Source organism: Callithrix jacchus, chromosome 16 (assembly GCF_049354715.1).
Source record: "Callithrix jacchus isolate 240 chromosome 16, calJac240_pri, whole genome shotgun sequence".
NCBI lineage: Eukaryota > Metazoa > Chordata > Mammalia > Primates > Cebidae > Callithrix > Callithrix jacchus.
In genome coordinates, this window is record NC_133517.1 from 66,370,855 (window position 1) to 66,394,892 (window position 24,038).

At 40.0% G+C, this 24,038-nt stretch overlaps 1 protein-coding gene across 5 annotated transcripts in view; it reads left to right on the forward strand.

Moving 5' to 3' along the window:
• The window catches only part of ADCY8 (adenylate cyclase 8), a 257,131-nt gene that overhangs the window by 89,745 nt on the left and 143,348 nt on the right, over positions 1-24,038 (forward strand). For all 5 annotated transcript variants that reach the window (XM_002807642.7, XM_035277484.3, XM_035277486.3 and 2 more), the window contains exons 3-5: positions 3,194-3,324; positions 11,577-11,688; positions 17,595-17,722. In XM_002807642.7, the coding sequence (XP_002807688.4) occupies positions 3,194-3,324; positions 11,577-11,688; positions 17,595-17,722 (371 nt within the window). The remainder of the gene's footprint in view (positions 1-3,193; positions 3,325-11,576; positions 11,689-17,594; positions 17,723-24,038) is intronic.

Genomic DNA, 24,038 nt, shown 5'->3' on the forward strand with positions numbered 1-24,038 from the left:
GTTAATCTACAATGAATATCTCTGCCATGGAGTTACAGTGAATATTACATGAAATTATGTATGAAGCTCTTAACTTAGTCCCTGGGCCACAGTGTTTACTTCAGAGCCAACTAGATGGTAACTCTGTAAGAATGCATATCTTTCCATGCCATCTAGGGGACCTGTCAGTCACTGTCTACAAAATCTTCCTTTAGGATCTTGGCTGTCTTGCTCTTTACATCTCTCTCATAGCTAGAACTGAGCTGACATGTAGTATGTTCTCAGTAAATATTTACTAAATGAATAAATTAAAAAATATAATGTTTGAACCCTCATCCATTTGTCAGGAACCCTCCTTAGAAACTCCTCCCTCATCTTCCTTAATCAACAATGGTTCTTTCCTCCTCTGAGGCTTCATTGCCTACTGTTAGCTCTAATCATAGGAATATCCCACCTGCTGCCTTAACTTGTTAAAAAATTAAGGCAGTACTTTTTACAAAAGTAAAAGTAAGTATAAATTAAGGCAGTACTTTTTACAAAATTAAAGAACCATGTGGGTCAGAGAAGAGGTGATTAGAATACATTTTGTAGGAAATCCAGTTGTTAGAGCTATTTGGGAGTCAGGAGAATTTGGTTTTGATTCTTTGCTACTTATCATCTAGGTGCTCATGTTGCTAGGTGATCAGTTTACTATAACCATGTTTTTATTTTATTCTGAAAAATCTTCTTTTATGGAACTATAGTAAAGGTCGAATATAATAATGTGCTTAGTAGTGTTTAAAAAAAGCCAACATTTCTCAATCCTACCCAAGTATCCCAAAAAACCTAAGGAGATTTTTAAAACTCTACCTGCTTGACAATTTTTCTGAGACCAATTTTTCTCAGTAGGTCAGTGGGGCAAGGGCAGTTCACTTTTTATGAACCTTCAGAACATTCTGATGAATGGCCAGAGCACAGAATCCATGAGATATCCTCATAACTATGTCCACGGACTTGAATTTCAGGGAGGAACATCTTAACTAGCTCCTGGGAGTGAGTACCTTTTGTGTCTGTCTTCAGCTCCCATTTCTTCCCTACACTTGGATCATTTTATGCGCTGTATCACCACCTCTTTACCTTCTGTGCCATTCTCTTCCTAACATAAGTTCTTCCAGCTTTCTCACTCTGGTTATTAAAACATCACCCAATACAACACTAGTGTAAGCATGATTTGCAATTAAACACTTTTATATACTGACCATGGGGTCCCAGAGTGTGTGCGCATGGTGTATTTCAGCTCTATTGCCTCCCTTACAAGTGCATATGCAGTGGCACTTAATTAAACCTTCCCAGCCATTGACGGAGCACTAGTGCCCCTCAAAGCTGTGATTAGCACCTACTCCCATCCAGCAGCAATTGAGAGAACAGGACACAAGTACCTGGGAAGTTGACAAATAGCACAAATGAACACAAAATAGACATAATATAGGGGCATTTGTAGAAAGCATGCCTCTTAGACTTACGATGGGACAGCGCTCAAGAGAAGAAAGAACTTCATCATAGGTCATTCAATGGGTACTTCATTAATAAAGCCTTTTGCATGAGAGGCAGGGTTAAGTAGAGGTGAGAGGAGGGAGAAGAATTTGATACCAAGCCCCTCACATATTTTATCTCATTGAATTCTCACAGCAACCCTTTGAAGTAGATGATATTAGTGCTATTAATATTTGCCAAGTTAGGGAACTAAGGCACAGAAGACAAGTTAGTTTACCTAATGCCACATGGATATCCAATGATAAAGTCGGAATCTAAACTTCTCCATCAGACTCAATCCAGGGCTTTTCTCATCTCACCAAGAATCTCAGCAAGGAATAAAGAGGGAAAGAACTGCACCCTGCAACTGCCGCTTGATAACTGTACAGGTTGTGCAAGTAATTTAATCTCTCCTGGACTTAGTCTGTCCATTATATGAAAATAATCATTTTGCAAGCTGACTGCCAGGGTTTTGCGATAAACACATGAAAGAATGGAGGGTGAACATCCTTAATACCCATAAATCACTACAAAGATATGAGGAACCATGATGATTAGAATGCACCTGTCTTAAACTCAGTTCAACAGTACCATAAACCATGTGTCAGAAGCCAGCCTCTTGCCTACTTTCCACAACACAAGGACTTTTTAGAATTTAATTCATTTTGCTAATTAACCCATTACTTTGTTTTTATCTACAGTGGTGATCACAATAGAAAGTATTGTTGTCTGGTGTTAGGAACCCACTTTCAGGCTGCGTGCATCTCACTTCCTCTCATCTTTGATAAAGAGCTAGTGCCCTGTAAGCCTGGTTTCTTCTGTATGTTTTATGTTTCTGTAAGTATAGCTCACTCTCCCAGGAAACCAAACTCAAAACTAGCTATCATAGTGGGCACTTTCTCTTTCTCTCCTGCCATCTCAGTTGCCAGTTCTATGAATCTTATCTCACCTGGACACTGCAGGAGCTTATTCAACTGGTCCTTCTGCCTCCAGCCTTGGCCCCTCCCAGAACACATTCTCGAAATCCCAGTCAAAAGTGATCTTTTAAAACATAAATTAGCTTATGGTACTCTGCTGCTTAGTACCATTTAGTGGCTTTCAGTTGAAGTTGGAATTAAACACGAACATCTTATGCTCACCTGCAAGATCTATCTACACCTCCAACCTCATTGCAATCACCACCCTCCAGCCACACCATTGCTCTTTCCTGCCTTGGGACATATACAGTTGCTATTTTAATTCCTGCACTTCTTGCTCCACACAGACTGACTCCTTCCAAATTTTCAGGTCTCAATTTTAAATATCAATTCCTTGGTAAGGTCATTCTTAATCCCTGATATGAATCAGTGTCATCAACCATTGTACTCTCTCATCATGACCTGCTTTTGCATAGCACTCATCACATTTTATATATGTGTGTAGGTATGTTTGGGTATGTAATATACTTAATGTATCTTTCTTATGAGAATGTAAACTCCACCATAATCAGAACCACATCCACTTGGTTCACCACGGTGTATCCAACACTCAGCAGAGTGCTTGGCAAATAATAAGTGCTCAATAAATATTTGTCATATTCATAGAATGGTATGAAATTAGCAATTCCAAAAGAAGTTCACCCAAAAGCCCCATTACTTCACCACCCTCCCATCTGAGACTTGCTGGTCAGCCTAACAAGACCGCTCCTCTTCATCTGCTCCAGGAGCGGCTGGTTCTTTCTGTGCTCCCCCGGTTTGTTGTCCTGGAAATGATCAACGACATGACCAATGTGGAAGACGAGCACCTGCAGCACCAGTTCCATCGGATCTACATCCACCGCTATGAGAATGTCAGGTGAGAAAGCCAACACCCTTGCCCCAATTGTCCGCGCGATCCATGTGTTTGGGTACTCTCATCGCACTTCCAGGACTTCTGTCTGCTTGAGTGCCAGCACCTTTACTCATTTGGTTGATTAATTCATTACCTAGTGATTATTCATCAGAGAGTTCTACATTTCCAAATTAAAGCTGGGGAAGAATGTCACAGAATTCAATTATATTTGCTGGTTGACTTACTGCCTAGCTCTCCTGTAATAGGCATGTCTGTCTTTACATTTTGAGTGGGAAAAGCAAACATCTTTTAAACTATGATAAGAAAAATAATCCAAGAATGTAATCTGGGGGTTTCAGGTGTGATCACACACAACTCCTCCTTATATTTCTCATAAGTGTGTTTAAAACAATACCAAAAAAATGACAGCTTATTTTCCTTTGCAAACCTAGTTTTGGCCAACCATCCTTCTATCCATCCACCCATCCATCCTTCCAACCGTCTTTCCACTTACTCCCCCATCCATAGTGCCCTCTATGTGCCCAGCAAAACACTGGACAACATGGCATGTATGAGGCAGACCACCTTTAAAATCCAAATTCTGCCTGTTCCTTGTTTCTGACCTTGGGCAATTTATTTACCTGAATTTCAAAATTCTTTTCTGTAAAATGGTCATCTTCTTAGCCACTTTGCATGGTTTTATGTAGATCATGTAAGTGAAGATTAATACAAAATATACAACAGAGTTAAGCAAGTAGTAGAGCATTAGATCTGTTGTAGTTAATTTCAGTCATGTTTCCTAATTGCAAGCAAGAGAATCCAACCATGACTGATTCAAAAGAAATGTATTGAAAGATTATGTGGTGGATTACAGAATAATTGGGGAAGAATGGAGAAGTATATGGGGGAAATGGGCCAGAATGAAGCAAGGCCAAGAGTGAAAGCCATAGCCAGAATCAAGCCAGAGCACTAGGCCAATTAGGAGGCCACTGCCACTGTCTCTGACCAGTCTATTTCTTGTGCAATCAACCCTGTCCCCTGACATGGCATACCACCACTGCAATTCCTTCTGCAGCCCTAGAAACTGATATTGCTGTCCTTGCTCTGCTCTGGCATCCTGCTCCGGCTTCCTGCTCCTGCTTCTTCATTGCATCTCAAGTTTAAGCCTGCAACAGATGAGTCTGAACGGTCAACACTCAGTCATTTTCTACAAGTGCCTGGAAAGCAAGTCTCTGACATTTTCAGCTTATACAGTGGAAATGTATTTCCCATCCACAAAATATCATAAGGTAGAAATTTCCAAAACATAGAGTCAGAGTTCTTACATTAAACAACTCCAAAAATGACAAACCTTTCTCTTAGTTCCTTTCCTCCTAACATCAGTAGGACAGAAGGACAACTTTGCACCTACCAGCATCTGTAGGTGTTCTATTCCTGGCATGCAGAAACACATGTTTTAAAATTCAGCAGAGATCATGATTCTAACACAACCCTTCAGCAGGCATAGCAGGATAGGTCATTCCCAGGGTCACGTCCAAGAATTGAGCTACACTGATTTAGATGCTTCAGTTTGCCAAACAGCTCTTTGTCCAACAGCAATTCCAGTAAGAGATGTGCCCCAGATCTAGGAATGGGTCCCACACATAATAAGATTTCATCAATACTAGTTCTAGGACAATAGGTACCTATTAATCATAAAACAGTGTGGGGTTTGATTATTAAGCAGCCAAGGAATGCCAAGAGATGATAAAAGGAGGAAAACCTGGGCAAGGAGCTGGAGGATGGGGACGGGGAGATAGGTAGAGGAAACTTCCTGGAAGAGATGATGATTCTTCTTGGCTTTATTTGAGATGAAGTCAGCCAAGTGAGAAACACAAATAAATGAATTCTCAGTAAAGGAGTCAACAGGCATGAAGGCAGAGCCAAGGTCCATGCGGAGAATCATAGCGTTCCATATTCCTTCCCCGGTGGCAAAATGGCTTGACCATAAATGCAGATCCAGAGAAAGCAGAAATTGCATGAATAATTTGGGAGAAAATAAATATTTAATTACTCATATATAAATATATACAAATCATATAAATATACAAATAAAATAATATATGTGGCCTATGATGAAAGTGCCTGTCACCATGGAGAAAGAAGTAGCGAAAAATATCTTTAAAAAGAAAAATAGGAAAATTCAACGAGCCAGCGCGCCCACACCAACACGCTCATGTGCCTTACGTGCGATAAACAACACGTTCAGCGGCTCCCTTTCTGCAGGAACCCTTTTTTGCAGCCCTGTAGCTGCTCCTGAGCAGCTACTTTCTTCTGCCCCCACCCCTCCAACCCCGCCCATTTATTTTAAGTCATCGAACTGGGTTCTTGTGCTGAAGACCCTTGTCCAGAAGTTCACGGCACACTACATTAAAATTTCGTTTCCTGCCCTCTGTGTCTCCGCGTTTTCAAAGCTGTTTCTAGGGGAAGGAGCACTGATGCAGAAACCCGCCGCCCGCCCGCCCGGCTGCTCCCGGGCTGTTCTCAGAGCAGCGTGGCAAGATGCCCGCGGCTCCGGGGGTTTCGGGAAGATGAACCTCATCTTCCCGGGGAGGCCGGGCGTCTCCTGCCCACTGCGAGGCTGCGGGGTGCTAAAATTAGACCCGAGCCTTGAAAGCAGAAGAGGACGGTCCCCAGCCTGGCGGAGAACAAAGCCAGCAGCGGGCTGCTCCACCCGCTTCCCCCAGCCCCCAAAGCAACCCTGCTGCGGTGTTGGGAGCAGTTTTGAAATCATTTCCAAGTCACTCTCCTCAAGGTAAACTGCCTGGTGCATTCTGCATTATTTCTTCTCCCTTGCCTTTTTTTTATAATCTATCTTAATTTTGGTCAGTATTTTTTCCTACATTGCGTTAAATTCAAAGCTACAATACTTTCCTTAAAAAAGTGCTGTACACTTCTAAGTCTTGACTTACATTTCATGCAATTATTTACCTTCATCAGGAAAGGGTGTGGTTAAAGGCGATATGCTTGAGAGACTCCCACACCCTTAGGGAGACTTCCACTGCATCACCTCATCTCTGTGGGTCTCCGTTTCTCAACTCAAAAGCTGGGCTTTTTGAAAGCTCAAGGTGATTTCAGCTGTCAACCTCTGAGACTTCTCCAGGTTCACCTGAAGATCCTCCTGGCCACCAGCTTTTTACTGGAAGCCATTGGGGCTCTGCATCCCACCTGCCCAATTCTATTTATCTTTCCTGTTTTTCCCCAGATACTTAAGACACTTCTTGTATTCATTAGGGTAATGCTATCTGCTCTGTAAAATACCCTCTCAATTTTAGTGATTTTTAACTCAATCAAATTTATTCACACAAGTGTCCACTGCTGATATTACTGGTCAGTGGGTGATTCAGGGACAAAGGCCCCTTTGATTTGTAACTACCATCCTTTGGGCCTCAACGTTCCCAGCATTTGGTTATTGGAAGGGAAATCACAGAGTACTCACACTCACTGTTTTACAACCTCCACCAGAAAATGACATATGTAATTTGTGCTCAGATTCCATTAAGGAGAATCAATTCCAGGTTCCTACCTAGATACAAAGTGGGCTGGGAACAGTGCCTCTAGCTCAATGGCCTTTCCTAGTGACAGGTGGATTGACTACATCAACAGAGGCATGGATTTGGTGGACAGTCATTCTCTGTCATGATTCCTTTTTCTGTTGGCTCTGCCAACTCCATTTCATGTACATTTGCACATTTGCTGACACATATTTTGTGAGTTTGTCTGGGAGACACATTTTTCTTTCTCTCTCCCTATGCCATGGTAAACGTGTTACTGAACGGTTGTCGAGGATCAGAAAAATCCTTATTTCTAGAGTCTTGCTCATTTTTAGAGTCTTGCTTTCTTGACTGGCTGTTAATTTCCAGCCAGCTCTGTCAACATGTGTAATCACCACATCTGTCCTGTAGACTGGAGTTTCATGAACCAGCAAAATGCAATTGAATGGACTTAGAGAACTGGAGGACTTTCTAGATCCATCTGCATGGCAATTAAGCACCTCCAGATTCATAAAAGCTTCCAAAAGCAGTTATATGCCCTTTATTTATTGAGGATTATGCAATAATGTATAAGTTATCTTCTGATAGTAGTCCCACAGAGTAGCTTTAATGATATTTGCTTTATTATCGAGAAAAATAGAAGCTCAGAGAGGTAAAGTAAATTTCCCAAGAACACACAATTAGGGAGAGGAGTCTACACAGGGACCATGTCTCTAACTATTCTATTGAATTCTGCAAAAGCTTCTTTGAGAATTCTATTTGAAGAGTCACTGTTAGGTAACATGACTTATTTTTAGCCAAATAAACAACTTATATAACTAAATTAGAGTTAAAAGTTACTGTGGCCCCTTTGGTATATTCATCTTTGGAAACTGCAAATTTATGCCAAGAATCAAAAGACTTGATGACTCTGAGCCCAGCACCTGGGGATGGCAGAATGTGCAATGGAATGAGAATCAGGGCCCTGGTTTCTGCCTCTGGTCTTTTATTCAATAAATTTTTATTGTACAACTATGACTTAAACCAGTGCTTCTGAGTCTTAAATGTGCATACAAATCACCTAGGGCTCAGTTAAAGCAGACCCTGGTACAGTGGGTCTGGAGAGGTGACTTGAGAGTCTACATTTCTAACAATGTTTCATGAGATGCTCTGAAGAAGGAGGACTTAATTCTGAATGTTTCTGTTTATTGGACTCTGAAAACATGTAATATGGCAACTGTGTTGGGCAGGTGCGATGCAGAGGTGACTTCTTTCTTGTTCTTCAGCTAATAGATGGAGCACACTTAGCCACATATGGTTGTGCTATTGAGAGTTAAGTGTTCTGGCCAGGCATGGTGGCTCACGCCTGTAATCCCAGCACTTTGGGAGGCCAAGGTGGGTAGATCACGAGGTCAGGAGTTCAAGACCAGCCTGATCAAGATGGTGAAACCTCATCTCTACTAAAAATATAAAAAATTAGCCAGGTGCAGTGGCGGGCGCCTGTATTCCCAGCTACTTGGGAGCCTGAGGCAGAAGAATTGAACCCAGGAGGCAAAGGTTTTAGTGAGCTGAAATTGCACCACTGTACTCTAGCCTGGGCAACAGAGCAAGACTCTGTGTCAAACAAAAAAAAGAGAGTTAAGTTTTATGACAGAGTGGGGCACTGGCAGGGTGAGAGGCTCGAGTTGGGGATAACTGGCTATGCTTGGGGAAATCTCCAGAGAGGTGTAGACTCTTAACATAATTTTAACACCTGAGTGGGGCTTTGAAGAACAAGTCAGATTTTAGTAGGTAGGGAAAGTGGGGAAAAGCTATACCAGGGAGCAGGTACAGCACATACAAAGATATAGGTGCATAACTTATGGTGGGATCAAAAGACCTGGAGAAGTTTGATGACATTAGAACACTGACCACATCTGAAACTCTTATAACCTTAGCTCTCAGGGAATTCATTTGTTCTTTCAATAGGCTGTGAGCTTTATAAAGGCTGAGATGATTCTATCTTCTGCTCACTGCTGTATCTCCACTGCCTGGTGTATAGTAGACATTTAATCAATAAGCTGTTGAAAGAATAAAAAAATTGGTGAACCATTCTTGCCATACAGATGGATACTAGTAGCTTTGGGTTTATGGATCCATAAAGGGATGTGTTAAGCCAAGTGATCTAAGAGCCTGTCCGCTTCCCACCTGCCATAGCAATGGCTTTGCTTGCTGCAAAAGTAGCATCATTTAGCAATGAAGAGTATGGATGCCAGAGCTGCACTTCCCAGTTCAAATTCTAGCTCTTCATGACTATGGGCAAGTTACTAAGGCCTCAGTTTCCTTATCTATAAAATGGAGATGATCATAATAGGTTCTCCCTCATAAGTTACATGGAATAAATGAATGAATACATATAGGGCTCTCAAAGCAATACCAAGTCCACAGACAATACTCTGTAAGTGTTGCTGCTGCCCAGCAGTTCAGGCTTCATCAACAGTTAGGAATGCTTATAGCTACAAGTAATACATAATCCAATGAATGGCTGTATTATTTTCTACCTCTGTTACCTCTCTGTCCTCTTTCTCTCTGAAATATAACCACACAATTATAGTATAATTTTGTAAAATGATGACAACAAAAGCTAATGCATTTAAGGAGTATTTACTATGCTGGCAATTGCCAGGCAATGTGCTAAACACTACCCACTAATGAGGCAAGTATGACAGTTATCTCCAGTTGATAGAGCAAGGGTTTGTAGAAGTTCAGGAAGTTGCCCAAGGTTATAGAATTCATAAGTAGTGAGCTAAGATTTGAACCCAGATGGATCTAGACTCAAATTCTGTGCATATGACCATACGTTATCCCACCACAGAACTGTAGAAGACAATGGCAGTGTAGTCACTCTGCCAAAGGAAGATTTATAAACTGAAAATCTAATAGCATCACATCCATGCTTAAACTCCATTCACTAGCTTTCTGTCACCTTCAGGACAAAGTACATTCTTCAGCCTGGCTTACCAGCTTCTTCTCCATCATTGCCCCACCCATGTATCTGACCTCATCTCTCTCTATCTCACTCTTCTTTCTGGTGTCCTTGCTCAGTGATACTTTCTGACTGGCTGTCCTTGAATTACTGCAGAACCTTAATATATATACTCGTTCTCCTACCAGACCCTAGAATGTACTGTGAGCATCCATCCTTCTACTCACTTTGCCCATCACATTCTATCAGTTCTTCAGGAACTGTTGAGACTTTGCTCTGCTGGGAGACTCCTGATCCCTTTGTGACTGGTCACCCTCCAATATGTCCTTCAATCACAGTGATCATCACCCTGCACTATTTCCATTTTTCTCTGTCTTTCCAGCTCCATTCCTCAGACTTTGAGCATCTTGAGGGCAGGCACTAGATCTTACATATCATTTAATCTAACTTTCTAGCCCAGTGCCTAAGTGAACACATATTAAATACATAAATGTTTTCTGAAAGAATGAGGCATTCACTAATTAAAGCAATAGGTCTAAGGATTCCTAACGATTTCATGAATGGACTTCAGGGAAGGTATAAATCTCTTTACATGAGGTGCGAAATTTTGAATACTTGTGCATTTTATAGGAGAGATAATCCATAGTCTTTGTCAAATTCTTTAAAAGGTTTGTAATAGAGATGAATTTTAAGAATTATTGAATACATGTGGTGACTGATGTAAGTCAACACATTCCACAATGTCTTCTAGCCCAACTACCTATTTCACTAAAACTAAGTTACACTCACCCTGACGTAAGACTCATCATTATTTTAGGCAATGATAAGAAAAGAGGTAAAAAGCTTGACACACTGCTAAGGTGATCAGTTGTAAGATGCATCTTACTTTCAGAGAGGATAAAAAATGAGAAATACCAAATATGGTATCCTGCTTGGTGTCCCATCTTTCCTTTCAGAGGTCCTTGAGATGACATGGTAAGGTAGATATGGCAATGCCCCTCAGTGTAATTCAGCCAAATGGACAATCCCAGCTCTGCCCTGTGTCACTAGTGAGATGTTGGGCAAGTCTCCTTGCCTCCCTGAGCCTCAGTTTCCTCATGGACTGAATGGAGAGAACTAGACTTGCCCCACGGCTTAACCTAAGAGAGTACCTGGCTTTTAGAAGACTTTTGGAAGCTTCCCTGTCCCTTATACCAGGCCATATGCATAGAACAAGACCCCACCTAACTGAAATCTTTAGTAAGGTGAGAGTTTTGGGAAATGATTCTGCCTAAGTTCTCCCAGATTTGCCACCTATTCTCATAATGTTTTAGAAATGCCTAATTATTTACCTGACATTTTTGGTAGAGTACCTGTCATTGGGTTCAAGATGATGAGGTTTTGGGTTCTCCCCCTGCTGCTGGCAACTGTTTTATTCTATGTTCATGACATGCAATGTCATTCACTGTGAAAATATGCAGATAATTCATAAAGTTACATCTTGCTTTTCACAAAAATATGATCTCTTCATAGTGACAAATTCTCTTTTGGGTTGTTTGCATTGCCCACTCTCCACAGCCCTGCATAGGAAAAAAGGCTTCCTGTTGACCCCTTGTCCTTCCTGAGCTCCTGGGTAGACTCTCTGCTGAGATATTTATTAAATACTGAGACATTCCTCCTGACTTTCATGGCAGCAAGAGCTAAAATCTCAGACCACAAAGATAGTTTATCTATTGGGATGGTGTTGATGTGTATCCCAAGATGGATTAAAATATTAATACAGTTTCTCCCCTCACCCCTACCCTCTTCCCTGTGTTTAGTATTCTTTTCGCAGATGTTAAAGGATTTACCAACCTCTCCACGACCTTGTCTGCTCAGGAGCTGGTCAGGATGCTCAACGAGCTCTTTGCCAGATTTGATCGACTGGCCCATGTGAGTTGAATTTAATTCCCTCCTAGACTTTTGCAGGAGTGAGGGACTGCATATGGAATAAGGAAAGAAAAGGATTCAGCCTTTTTCCCCAATGTCATTACCATTCTGCATCCTGTCCCGAGGCATGAGCCTCAACCCTCTCACATTCTGGGGGCTGATGTTAGTTATTGACAGGTCTCAGGCAGGAGGTTTGTCAGATTAATTTTCTCAATTGAGAGACAGCTGGTTGAGTGACAATCAAACCCAAGTCCTTTCTATCTGCTTTCAACACCCCTATCATCGCTTCCCCTTGCACGTGGCCAGGTGCCATCCAGCTGCAGCCACAGTGCTCATGCATGCAGTAATGATGGCCTGCAGTTTCCCAGCCAACCCCAGCCATCTGGGATGAATTAGCATGTTCTCAAAAATCAGTAATCTGCTGGACCATCCCACCACCATTTTGATCAACCTAACTTAAAAGCTTTGTTTTTAGCCAACAAGACGGTACCTTCATTTTCCAGTTGACTTGATGAGAGCTAAGCTAGAAAATAGATTAAAGGAGTTGGACATTTGCTATCAAAACACAGATTCATAGTCATAAAGTCACTTGAGTTACAAAGTAATATCATTATCACACTGTACTTTAGAATGGGCGTTGGGTTCAAATAGACATTTTAATTTCCTGCTTTGTAAAGTGTGTATGTCAGTGTCAACTTCACAGAGCTGTAGTGAGAACTAAATAAGACCTCATCAAGTGGGAGTTCATTTTTGGCAAATCAAAATGTTCTCTTTTAAGGCTGCTTCATTCTATGGGAGATACTTTCATACTGGCATCTAAGCACCTACTAGGTATTGTACATGCTGCTATGTGTTAAGAACATGAGAATGATAAAAACGCACATCCTCTCTTGCTAGAATTACATCTAATTAGGGATTCATAAATAGGTAAGGAATGTACAATGTGCCATGTGTTATGAGGAAGGTAAGTCTGGGGCCTATGGGAACACAGAGGCAATACATGACCTTTAGATGAGAGAAGACTTCTTGAAGAAAGTGACTCGTAAGCTGAATCTTAAAAATGATATAAACAATACAATAGAAAACTGTTCAGCAAACAATAGAATTATCCTCTGTTATGTGCAACATCAACGAATCACAAGTGCAATATGTCAGGTGAAAGAAGCCAGATACAAAAGGCTAGATATTTTATGACTCCATTTATAAGATATCCCATAAAAGGTACAATTACAGAGGCAGAAAACAGATAAGTAGCTGCAAGGAGGGCTGGGAATGGAATAAACATATGGATAGCAACGGAGCATAGGGTGGGGTGATCTGGGGGATGGCATAGCTGCTTTATAGTTTTATTATGGTGGTTGTTTGCATTACTCTCTACAGTTTTGTAGAGAGAGGGCATGGAGCCCTAAGTCAGACAGACATAGATTTGAATTTGTCAGAAAAGTAAATTTTATTGTACATAATTTATACACTAATTAGCAAGGCAAAGAAATCAGAGAAGGGTATTTTATGCAGGGGAGAAAACGAGCATAAAGATGTTATTCTGTGTATGTGGAGAAACTAGAAGAGATTGCTGGAGGATAAAGTGCAGGGTAGGAAGTGGTGGAGATGTGGCTAGAAAGGCAAGCAGGGACTTGTCAAAGAAACTTAGTATAAATTTCAGCTACTGGACAGTTACTAGCTAGGAAACTGACAGGGGCAGGGAAGGAAGTGGAAACTGAGGTATCCTCCTAATAGGAGGGTTGATTTTAGCTGGAGGGCTGAGGACTGGGAAAAACATGTCTACCATTCCTTTTATTGTTGCATCCGTGGTGGTTGGTGTCAGTGACACGTACCGATTCCATTTCCTATTATGGTTCTGATACTTTTGTTCAAAGATGCCAAGACGAACAAAAGTGGCCCTCCAATGAGAACTGGCAGATATGATTAAGGTCAATTTCTGGCATCACAGTAAACTCTGCTGACCCAGAGAAAGAGAAAGGGTATTTTGTCAGGTACTGTGCAAGTCTCTGAAAAGATAAAACCAGTCCCTCCCCTCAGGAAGCTCAGAGTTGGGCAAGGGAAAATGGCATGTGAATACATAGCAGCCTCCATGGAAAGAGCAAGGAGACCAGGCTTCCAGGGCACTGTGTGTCTGACGACAAGAGGCTATCCTAGGGGACTTCAACCTTTTCTACAGTTTCATTTTTACTAAGAAAATATATTCATGTACTACTTATATGATTACAATTAGAAATACTAGAAAATTTGCTGGGATTTCTAGCATAACTTTTTTAAAAGTACATTGATAGCAGTTATGTTTTTGCTTTGAGAGTCTTTTTCATTTTTATTGAGTTTTTCTGCTTATTAAAGTTATACTTGTGCATTAAATAAAATTCAAACATCAAAGGTGTACACAATGCAAAGTACATATCCCTGTAATTCTACCCTCTGAACAATATAACTATCTTTTATAATTTGGTGCATTTATCTCCTCATTTGTATCTACTGTCTGTATGTGCAGTTTCATAAACTCTTGGAAATTTCCCAAGATTTTGATAATGTCAAAGTCATCAAGACAGGAGGAAGGGATGGCAATAAGGCTAATTCAATCAAATGTTTAAGAAGATCCTCACCCTACTTTATTTTTCTTTTTGAATATTTTTTCCAAAGCAATCTGGCTTCCTTTCTGTGAACTTTTCAAGGCAGTTTCTGGTACATATAAGTTATTTGGATATTACTGTCAAATCATCTGACAGCTCATAGTGTTTGATCAGAAAAATGTGTCTAGAAATTGACAGACATTGACAGATAAGAATCCAGGCCTTTTATATATATATACATATTATAAAATGTAATGTACATTTTATTTTTATATATAAAATATATTTTATATATTTTCTTATATACACCATGTATTTTGGTAGCCTCCAAAAGTTAGAGGTTTTGTTGGAAGAATAACAAACCCTGGACATGAACATCATCACATCATTATTCAGTGTCTGCCTCAGAAGAGTAATAAAACACTTTACACAATCTCCTTCCAAAACACATTTTTTTCAGGAGACCTAACATTCTGGACTTTGCCGTAATTTCTGCAATTTTGCAAAGAGAGAGCATGGAGCCCCACGATCAGACAAACATGGATTTGAATTCCCCTTTTGCCTCTTACTCGGTGTATGACCTTCCCCTTAAGCCTGCTTTTCCCATCTGTAAAATGTCACGTGACTCAGAAAGTAGTCCTGAAGACTGAGATTAGTGCAATGCATTTAGCACATTGCCTGGTACATGGTATGTGCTCAATGACTGTTAGTTCCTGTCCCCATTTAGATTTTTTTCTAAAATGCTTTCACCTCTGTTTTCAGGGAAAGATCACAGATTCAGAGTTGGAAAGTATGACAGCCAACCTAGATTGTTACTCCTAGCCAGCTCTTCTGTGGCACAGAAAGTTTCCCCTCTCTCCACTGAAATGTTCCTATCTGTAAAACAGATGTGACTTTACCTGCTCTGCCATGGTCAGAGTTTTATTGTGATGCTCAAAGAAAAAAAGATAAGGAGCAGCATGTTGAACACTGAGAAGGCTACTTCCATGTGTCAGTTGTCATTGTCATTAAGTGATGGGCATGCTTACTCTGCTATGTATTAAGATAGATTATTGGGCTGGGCATGGTGGCTCAAGCCTGTAATCCCAGCACTTTGGGAGGCCAAGGTGGGTGGATCACGAGGTCAAGAGATCGAGATCATCCTGGTCAACATGGTGAAACCCCGTCTCTACTAAAAATACAAAAAATTAACTGGGCATGTTGGCGTGTGCCTGTAATCCCAGCTACTCAGGAGGCTGAGACAGGAGAATTGCCTGAACCCAGGAGGTGGAAGTTGCGGTGAGCCAAGATCACGCCATTGCACTCCAGCCTGGGTAACAAGAGCGAAACTCCGTCTCAAAAAAAAAAGAAAAAATACATTTCCTTTTATAAGTAATGGGGATAGTAGACAGTATTTGGATTGCTGTTTTTGGTGTTTGTTGATAGATTGTTCATATATTTCTTCATAAATGTACCCTGTAACATTTATAGACCCCCTGATTTTTTTTCAATAATAGTCCCACTAAATCCTCAAATCTGGCCACTGCTAGGACCAATGAACAAGAAATTTTCTAAGTTCCATTCTAATCATGATACTCTCAAGGTCTCAGAAGAAACAAAGGCCTTCTTTTATTTGATCAATCAGACCTCATCGTCAGCTGTCTTGCAAAATTAGCTGCATTGCCACAGCCAATAGACAGGAACCCCAATCTCCTAAAAATAAACCTGGGATGGCTGTACATGCTGACAGAATTCTGAAGATTGCATGTGGGCCCATTTGGGAAGGCTGGCCAGGCCCCAGAAATCTGACAGGAAAGTATCAGAGACAGTTCTGATTATCTTTTCCCAGTCTAATATTTGTTTTACTTGGCATAGTAATTTTACTTATCCATTACCCAAACATAATGCCCAACTCCTGGTGAGATTAGGAAACCAACACAGTGCTTTATAACTTGCTACTGTAAGGGCATCAACAGTACTGTTAGTCTCTCAGTGGGCACTTTTTTTATCAATAACTACCCTCCTCCAGCTCTAGGGCCCTGCGTTTCCCACAGTCATGGAACCATAAGCGTCTAGGACTTCAAATGTAGAAGGCATCTCAGAGGTCATTCAGTCTCAACAATCCATCCAAGGAAACCAAGAGGAAAAGTCACTTGTCCACCATGAGAAACAAATATGTGAAGGAGCTAGGCCTGGAGTCCAGGTCTTTATCAAAGAAAGAGGCAATATTAATTGAGTGCCCATCTCCCAGACTTCGTACTGAGCTTTCAACTGCATCATCTCACTTAACCCTCACAGTGGCACAATGGGACAAGTCCTATGTTTACCCCGATTTTATAGATGAGGCATATGAAGCCCAAAGGTTAGGTAATTTACCCAGAGATTCATAGAAAAAACAGAGCAGGTATCTGAGATTTGATCCTGTGCAGCGCTACTCCTAAACCAGTGCCCTTGGCTCCCCGTGCTATATTGCCTTAAGTTTTCTTTCTTGTAGAACCTACAACATCTAGCTACTTCCTATCCAATGTAAAAGCATGCATTATTTTCTTGATGCTTGTTGTTCTTTGAAATTTTGTAAGAATTGTGTCTCTGAGATTGGGAATCCACCTAACAACTGTACTACTTCTCACCTGTGAAATGGAAACAAGAAAAACAACTCTCCTTAGAGGGTTATCGTGAGAATGAACTCTTTTATTTATAGTGCATAATAGGAGCTATTATTAGTCATCTTTGTGTTAGAAACAATGTTTGCCTTATTATAGGTGTCCAATTGATGTTTTCAACGAACAAGCATATAAATTAATAAATGAATAAAACGACGCATAAGAAGACTTAGTTTCTCTTCATAAAGTGCTAATATTCTTTCTGGAAAGGGACTTTATAAAGTTGAAATAATAGAAATCCATAAGTGATTTATATTTTTAAGTGTTTATTATTAAGCTGAATACTGCTAAAAGCTGTGAATTCACAGCTGTTTTTGAGAAGAGAGACATTGCTTGAGGCTGAATTTATAGGAAACACTATGAGCACTCTTTGCCAGTCCTGACCGAGTGGCAGGTGTACAGACCATAGAGCTAGTACATAGCAAAATTTGGACATAACCATGTAGCTTTTGAGCTCAAACCCCAATTTTTTTAATGATTCCACTCCACTTCTGAATCCTTCAAACCCCCATTTAGGTTACACCTCAAATCTCTTAGAAAGATAGTTAGAAGTGCATTTCAAAGGTAGGTGCTCCTTACCCCAAATTGCAGACCACCTAACCCTGCTCGCCTCTTTCTAAAGCCTTTTTGAAGAAATGATCCTTCTGCTGACATAAACCCTTCCCTCTCATCCCGTTCCTTCCAGGAGCATCACTGCCTTCGTATTAAAATCCTGGGGGACTGCTACTACTGCGTGTCCGGACTTCCTGAGCCCCGCCAGGACCATGCCCACTGCTGTGTTGAAATGGGTCTCAGCATGATCAAAACCATCAGGTAATTTGTGATCCCCTCCATATTACCTGGGTCTTCAATGTGCATGATCACACACCACTCCATCTGCCCTTTGTGGCAAATCATATGTATGGTGAAAGGCAGACCCCTTTGACTTATTTCACAAAAACGATGTGTCCCTTAGTTCTCCCACATAAACCAATGAACCTGTTAGCATCATGGTTTCCAAGTTTATCTCACTTTTAATTATTTGTGCTACAAGTTTGTATTACAAATGGCCTTGTGGAGATACAGGAAAAAAACGAGATGAGCATAGCCCTTACCTTCAGGGATGTTACAGTGCAGAGGGACAGATGAATGAATGCATAGACAATTTAAATGCAGAAAAAATAAGCTTTGTGATAAATCCAAGTGCTTGAGGGAAATGGAGGAGGAAGTTAATTCAGTGTGGGATGTTGCAGAAAGCTTTCCGGAATAGAAATGTCTAAGCTATTGACTGAAAAGTGGGTAAACATGGACAAGATCCTGGAGGTGGAGAGGAGAGTTTTCAATTGAGAATGAATGTACAGAAACCAGGATGTGCTGCAATGGCTACTGTGAAGCCTGGGAAAGGGTGGTGAAAGATGGACAGTAGGCTGGCAGCAGCCAGAGCCCACACGACCTTCTCAGTCATGCTAAGGACTTGTACTTTATCCTATGGCCAGTGGGAAATTACTAAAAGGCTTCCACCAGGATTGGCTTCATGAATGAGTAGCAAGTGCTTTTGGCTCTATTCAGCATATCTGACAAATAGATGATGGATCATGGGGAAAGGAGTTATTGGGGTTGAGGACTCTGGAACTAGGCTGTGTGTGGCTTTCAGACAGAAATGTAGTATTGTCAGAACTCCCCTTGGGTTCCAAATTGGTTGCACAGCCTGTAAGTGTCACATCCTCACACAGCCACAGCAAAAGCAGTAACAAGAGGATGCACAGGCAGAAACATACACACACACATACATACATATTTATATATTATATATATATAAATATATATACACACCCAAGCACTGACTGATATATGTGTATATCTGTGTATATAATATATAATATATATATGTGTGTGTATAATATATATAATATATATGTGTGTATAATATATGATATACATATCAGTGCTTGGGTAACTAACACCCTCAAAAACTCAGACTTAACTTATCTAGGAAAGACTACTATGGGCTTTTTGTAAGCTTCTCTTATTAAAGGTACAGCCGGCCTTGAAAACCACTCCCTTTAGAGACATTTCAAAGGCGGAATCAGAGCATACCATGGAAAAATCAGTATAACAGAGGCTTTCTCAAAATGTAGCTTCACAGCTTCGAACTTTTCACATGAAGTTTTCCCGCCTGCAGTAAAAGATATTTCCACAGATAACCCAGTTTTCTCAAAGGAGACTAACTAGCAAGCATTATATTCTCCCAGAAGCTAGCATGAGGACAAATCATCTTTTGTTGAAAAGCGACAGTGGGCTATAGGGGGACAGCCTCTAAATGAAAGCTATGTAACAAAGACGGTCACTCAATAGTCTTTTCAAGTGGAGTGCTGTTTGTAAGCTGCAGGGCCTTTGCTGTCCTCCGCAAACAGATGAATTGTGTGTGCAGTTGCTGTAGCACATTGTCTTGAAACAAAGGAGTAGCAAGAACTCACAGGACCAGACACAGGGTGGTAGGCAAGGAGGGACCTAGAGGCCATGATTCTGGGTATCTTAAGGCCAAAATTTGGGATTCTTTCCTTGTCTGGACATCATCATAATTTTATTTTTTCAAGAGAAGGAATTTGAGGAGCAAGAGACAAAACCACTCCAAAAACATTTCTCCCTTTACACCATCTCTAATAGAATTTTAAGCATTATTTGGCCAAGCTTTCCAGCCCCACATTAGGCCACTGCCCCAGCCTACATTAGGTGGAGCTGGCCAGCTTGGTGATTGAAGGGGATTCAGAGTAATTCCACCTGCATCCAGGTCTCTTTGAAGACTGCTGGACTACCATTCCAGCAAGGAGAAAAGAGACTAGGAATGTCCCAAATCCTTTTAGTAACTTTGCATCAGCAGAAGGCGTATGTCCATAGTGATAGCAGCCTACCTTTGGAAATGCACATGTAGAGCTTTATCATATCTTAAGAAAAATATCCAATTGTCACAGTCTTCTTATGTCATCTGTCCTATGGGAAGAAAAAATTTTGAGTAGCAATTTCAGAGGCCTTACACTTCATTTAGGGGATTTATCTGAAAGTCTCCCATAAAGCCAAAAAAATGGAATCAGGAGATGCACAGGTGAGATGAGAATTTACGATACTTTTTTATGAGGTGTATGATGGAAACCAAACCCTTTACCATCCCTAATACCAAGTAAGTAGGTAGATAAAGAGACCCAAGATATCCTCTCTACTATCTCCCTAACTTCTGTAGAGATGCAAAAGTACTCCAGGAACTATGGAGAGAGGAATCTGCGGGTTCCAACACAGAGGTCCCTTTTGTTCAGGTTTTGTTCCGGTGTGTGAACCTTATTCTGTCAATCAGTAGACCAGTCAGCAAATGTTTATTGAGCTCCACTATATGCAGGCACCGGGCTAAGCCCTACAAAAACAGTGATAATCATGTCACCTGGAGGTCTTTGTGCATGGGTGTCCATTGGAGGAACAGTTAAATTTATTGCCTACAAAATGAGAAAAATCAGGTCGGACAACTCTGAAAACACAGGTTCTGAAAACCTGTGATTTATAATCACATAATAACCAAATTTAAGTAGCAAAACTTTCTACATACTTTGCATAAGTGTTTATATCTTAGCCTTAAGTAAAAGATATGTTACAGAGATAACATTGGAAAATAAACATCTATAATCAAATGCTTTAAGATAATTAGAGCATTATTATTTCTCATTCTGGAGAGGACCTTATTCCTCCTATTTTATTGAATTTAAGGTCTCCTTTCTGGAGTTTTGAAATTGAACAGTAAGAAATGGTTCAAAGTCTTTTTCAAACTATATGAATTAAAGTCTATTAATATCAAAACAACTCCTTGATTCTAATCTAAGTAACTTAAGGTTCAGTATTAATTCTTCTAGTTAGCAAGAAAGCATGCTACAAAGGAATTAGTAAAAGCCCTAGAATTAGGCAAACCTTGATTGCAATTGACTGAGACTTCTATGGTTTCCAGTGTTATGTCAAATATTTCACTCTGAGGAATGGCAGGTGAACAATATTTACACCTTAATGTGTTTCAAAGAGAATTCCAGCTACATTGCTTTATCAAAAGTTAATAATCTTAACCAATTACTGCTTATACAAGATGAAATTTTTTTATTCAGCTGCAAAGTTACTTGTTCCAATTTAAAAACTTGATAGAAGCTAGAAAGACTAGAAATGTTCATATTGTATTACATATATAATAATGTTATGATAATAAACTATTTATTGACTAGCGTCCCCAGATTTTATTTTCACCCTCTTTATTTGCTGTCAGAAATTGATCCCTGTATGAGGTTTTGTCCTCCTCTTTTTAGCAGCTCTCCTTGTCCCTAGTTCTAGCATTTTCTCAAAGTTAGGATACTATCAATCCCCAGAGTGCAGAAAGACAACAAGGGACCAGCGCTGTGATGGTAAGATGGCATTTGGATTTTTAGTCACTGTACCTAACAACTCCAATAGTTTCCTTATTTAGGAGAGATTTATAATGTTTGTGCAAATGGCAAACCAACACTCAAAATGACCCCAGTCTCTTATGCACTGATTAATTCAAATATGTGATAGAAATTCTCTACAACCACAGACTTTTGAGGACAGGGTGCCAATATTCAGAAAGGCCAGGGTTGTCTGCTGCTAGTTAGAGCATTGGCAGGTTTCAAAGTGGGTGAGGAGTAGCAAAGCTAGATAGTGAAACAGGACTCTCCTGTAATTATTCTCTAACAGAAACATCAATTTGAGCAACTATTCATATGTGAAAATAGCTTCAAAAGAGCTAAGGAAACCAGGTAAGATGTCATAATACTTAACTGCAGCACAATAATAAGAAAAGGTGCAGTAAAGAGAGTAGGCAGGACAAATTTATATTGTATTACCCATATCATCCTTCCTCCCATCCCAAGCAGCACAGTGCAGAAAAATATACCATCTACTTGGGGAAAAGAGAAGGAGGTGGGCACAGGCCTTTGCCTTGGATGCCAACACTGTGCCTGCCACAGTAAAAACCAGCACTGGACAGACCCTCATGGTCCCATATACGAGGCTGGTACCCACAGACTAAGACTCTACACATGCCCTGATGGCAGGTAGGACCACACAGCTCAAGGCTACAGGCTGGCTTGGCCAACCTGATCTCAGGCACACACCACATTAGGCTGACATTGGTGGACCTGGGCTCTGGACATCCCTCAGCAATGGGCAGGCTTTAGTTGTCCCAGGCTTCTGGCCCACCCAGAAGTAGTACCCATGTAGTAGGTGCCATGTTTCTAGCAATGACACTCTGGCTGCAACTGCCCCAGGCTTCTGGCATGCCCTAGCACCATACCTGCCACAGTGCTTTCCCAGGAAAATCCAGTCTGTGAAGACCATAATAAGGATTTACTTCTTTAAATGATCAGGCATTGAGGCACAATGATGAGGATCAAAAATCATCAGGGTAACATGACATCATTAAGAGACAAAAAAGGTGCCAGTGACTGAACCTAAAGAAATGAAGATGTGTAAACTGCCTGACAAATATTTCAAAATAATTATTTTAAGAAATATCAGAAAATATCAAGAAAATGCAAAAAAAAATTCAATAAAATTAGGAAAACAATAAGTAACCAGAACAAGAAACTTAACAGCAGAATTTCTCAGGCAGAAGAAAGAAATTGTGAATACCAACAGAAGTTATTTGAAAATACCCAGTCAAAAAAATAAAAAGAATAAAGAGGTATAAAGAAAGCTTACAGGATTTATGGGACACATCAAAACATCAAATATTCAAGTCATGGGTGTTTTAGAAGGAGAATAGAACGATAAAGGGGTAGAAAGCTTATTTAAACAAATAGTAGCAGGAAACATTTCAAACTTGGAAAAAGATGTAAATATACAGGTACAGAAAGGTCAAAGATCGCCAATCAGATTTAATCCTGGTTGAAAATAAGAATAGCCAAAGAAACATAATAATCAAACCGTCAAAAGCAAAGACAAAGAGAAGATATTAAAAGCAACAACAACAAAAAAGAAGCAAATAACCATATATAGGAGTCCCAATATGGTTAACGTCAGACTCCTCAGAAGAAATCTTATAGGCTAGGAGAAAGTGGAAGATATATTCAAAGTGCTGAAGGTAAATAAAAAACCTGTAAGCCAAAAATGCTATACCTAGCAAAACTGTCCTGTAGAAATTAAGGGAGATAAAGATTTTCTCAGACAAACAAAAGCTGAGGGAATCCATCACCACCAGACTTGTCTTATAAGAAATGCTAAACGAAGTTCTTCCAGCTGAAAGAAAAGGATGCCAATGAATATCACAAAAACATTTGAAACTATAAAACTTACTGGTAAAAATAAGTTCAAAGTAAAATTCAGAATGCTCTAATACTATATTAGTACAGAATTTATGGGACAACACCAAAAGAGCAAATATTTAAGTCTTGTGGGTTTTAGAAGGAGAACAGAAAGATAAAGGGGTAGAAAGCTTATTTTTACCAATAGTAGCAGAAAACTTGGAAAAGGATATAAATTACTTATAATTTTGGCATATAGGTAAAAAAAAAAGAAGAAAACCACCACAAATAATAATAGACACACTAATTTGTTAAGAAATATACAATATTAAAATGTAAATATTGACATAAAAATATAAAATGTTGGAGAGAAGTGGATTAAAAGTATATAGTAGGGTATGTGTGTGTGTGATCAAAGTTAAGAAAACCTATTATAACTATGAGATGTTTTTGTAACCCTCATGGTAACCACAAAGCAAAACCTATAGTAAATACACAAAAAATAGAAGCAAGGAATTCAAATATACCACTAGTGAAAATCACTTAACATCAGAGAAAGACAAAAGGAGAGGAAGCAAGTGACAAAAGATCTACAAAATAACTAGAAAACAATTAACAAGATGGCAGTAGAAAGTCTCTACCTGTAATGTAAATGGATTAAATTCTAGAATCAAAACATGTAGAATGCCTGAATAAATGAAAAACAAGACTCAACTATATGCCGATTTACAAAGACACACTTTACCTGTGAGGATGCATAGATTGAAATGAAGGATAGAAAAGGTATTAAGCGCAAATGAAAACCAAAAGAGAGCAGGAATACCTATACTTACACAAGATAAAATAGACTTTACATTAATAAC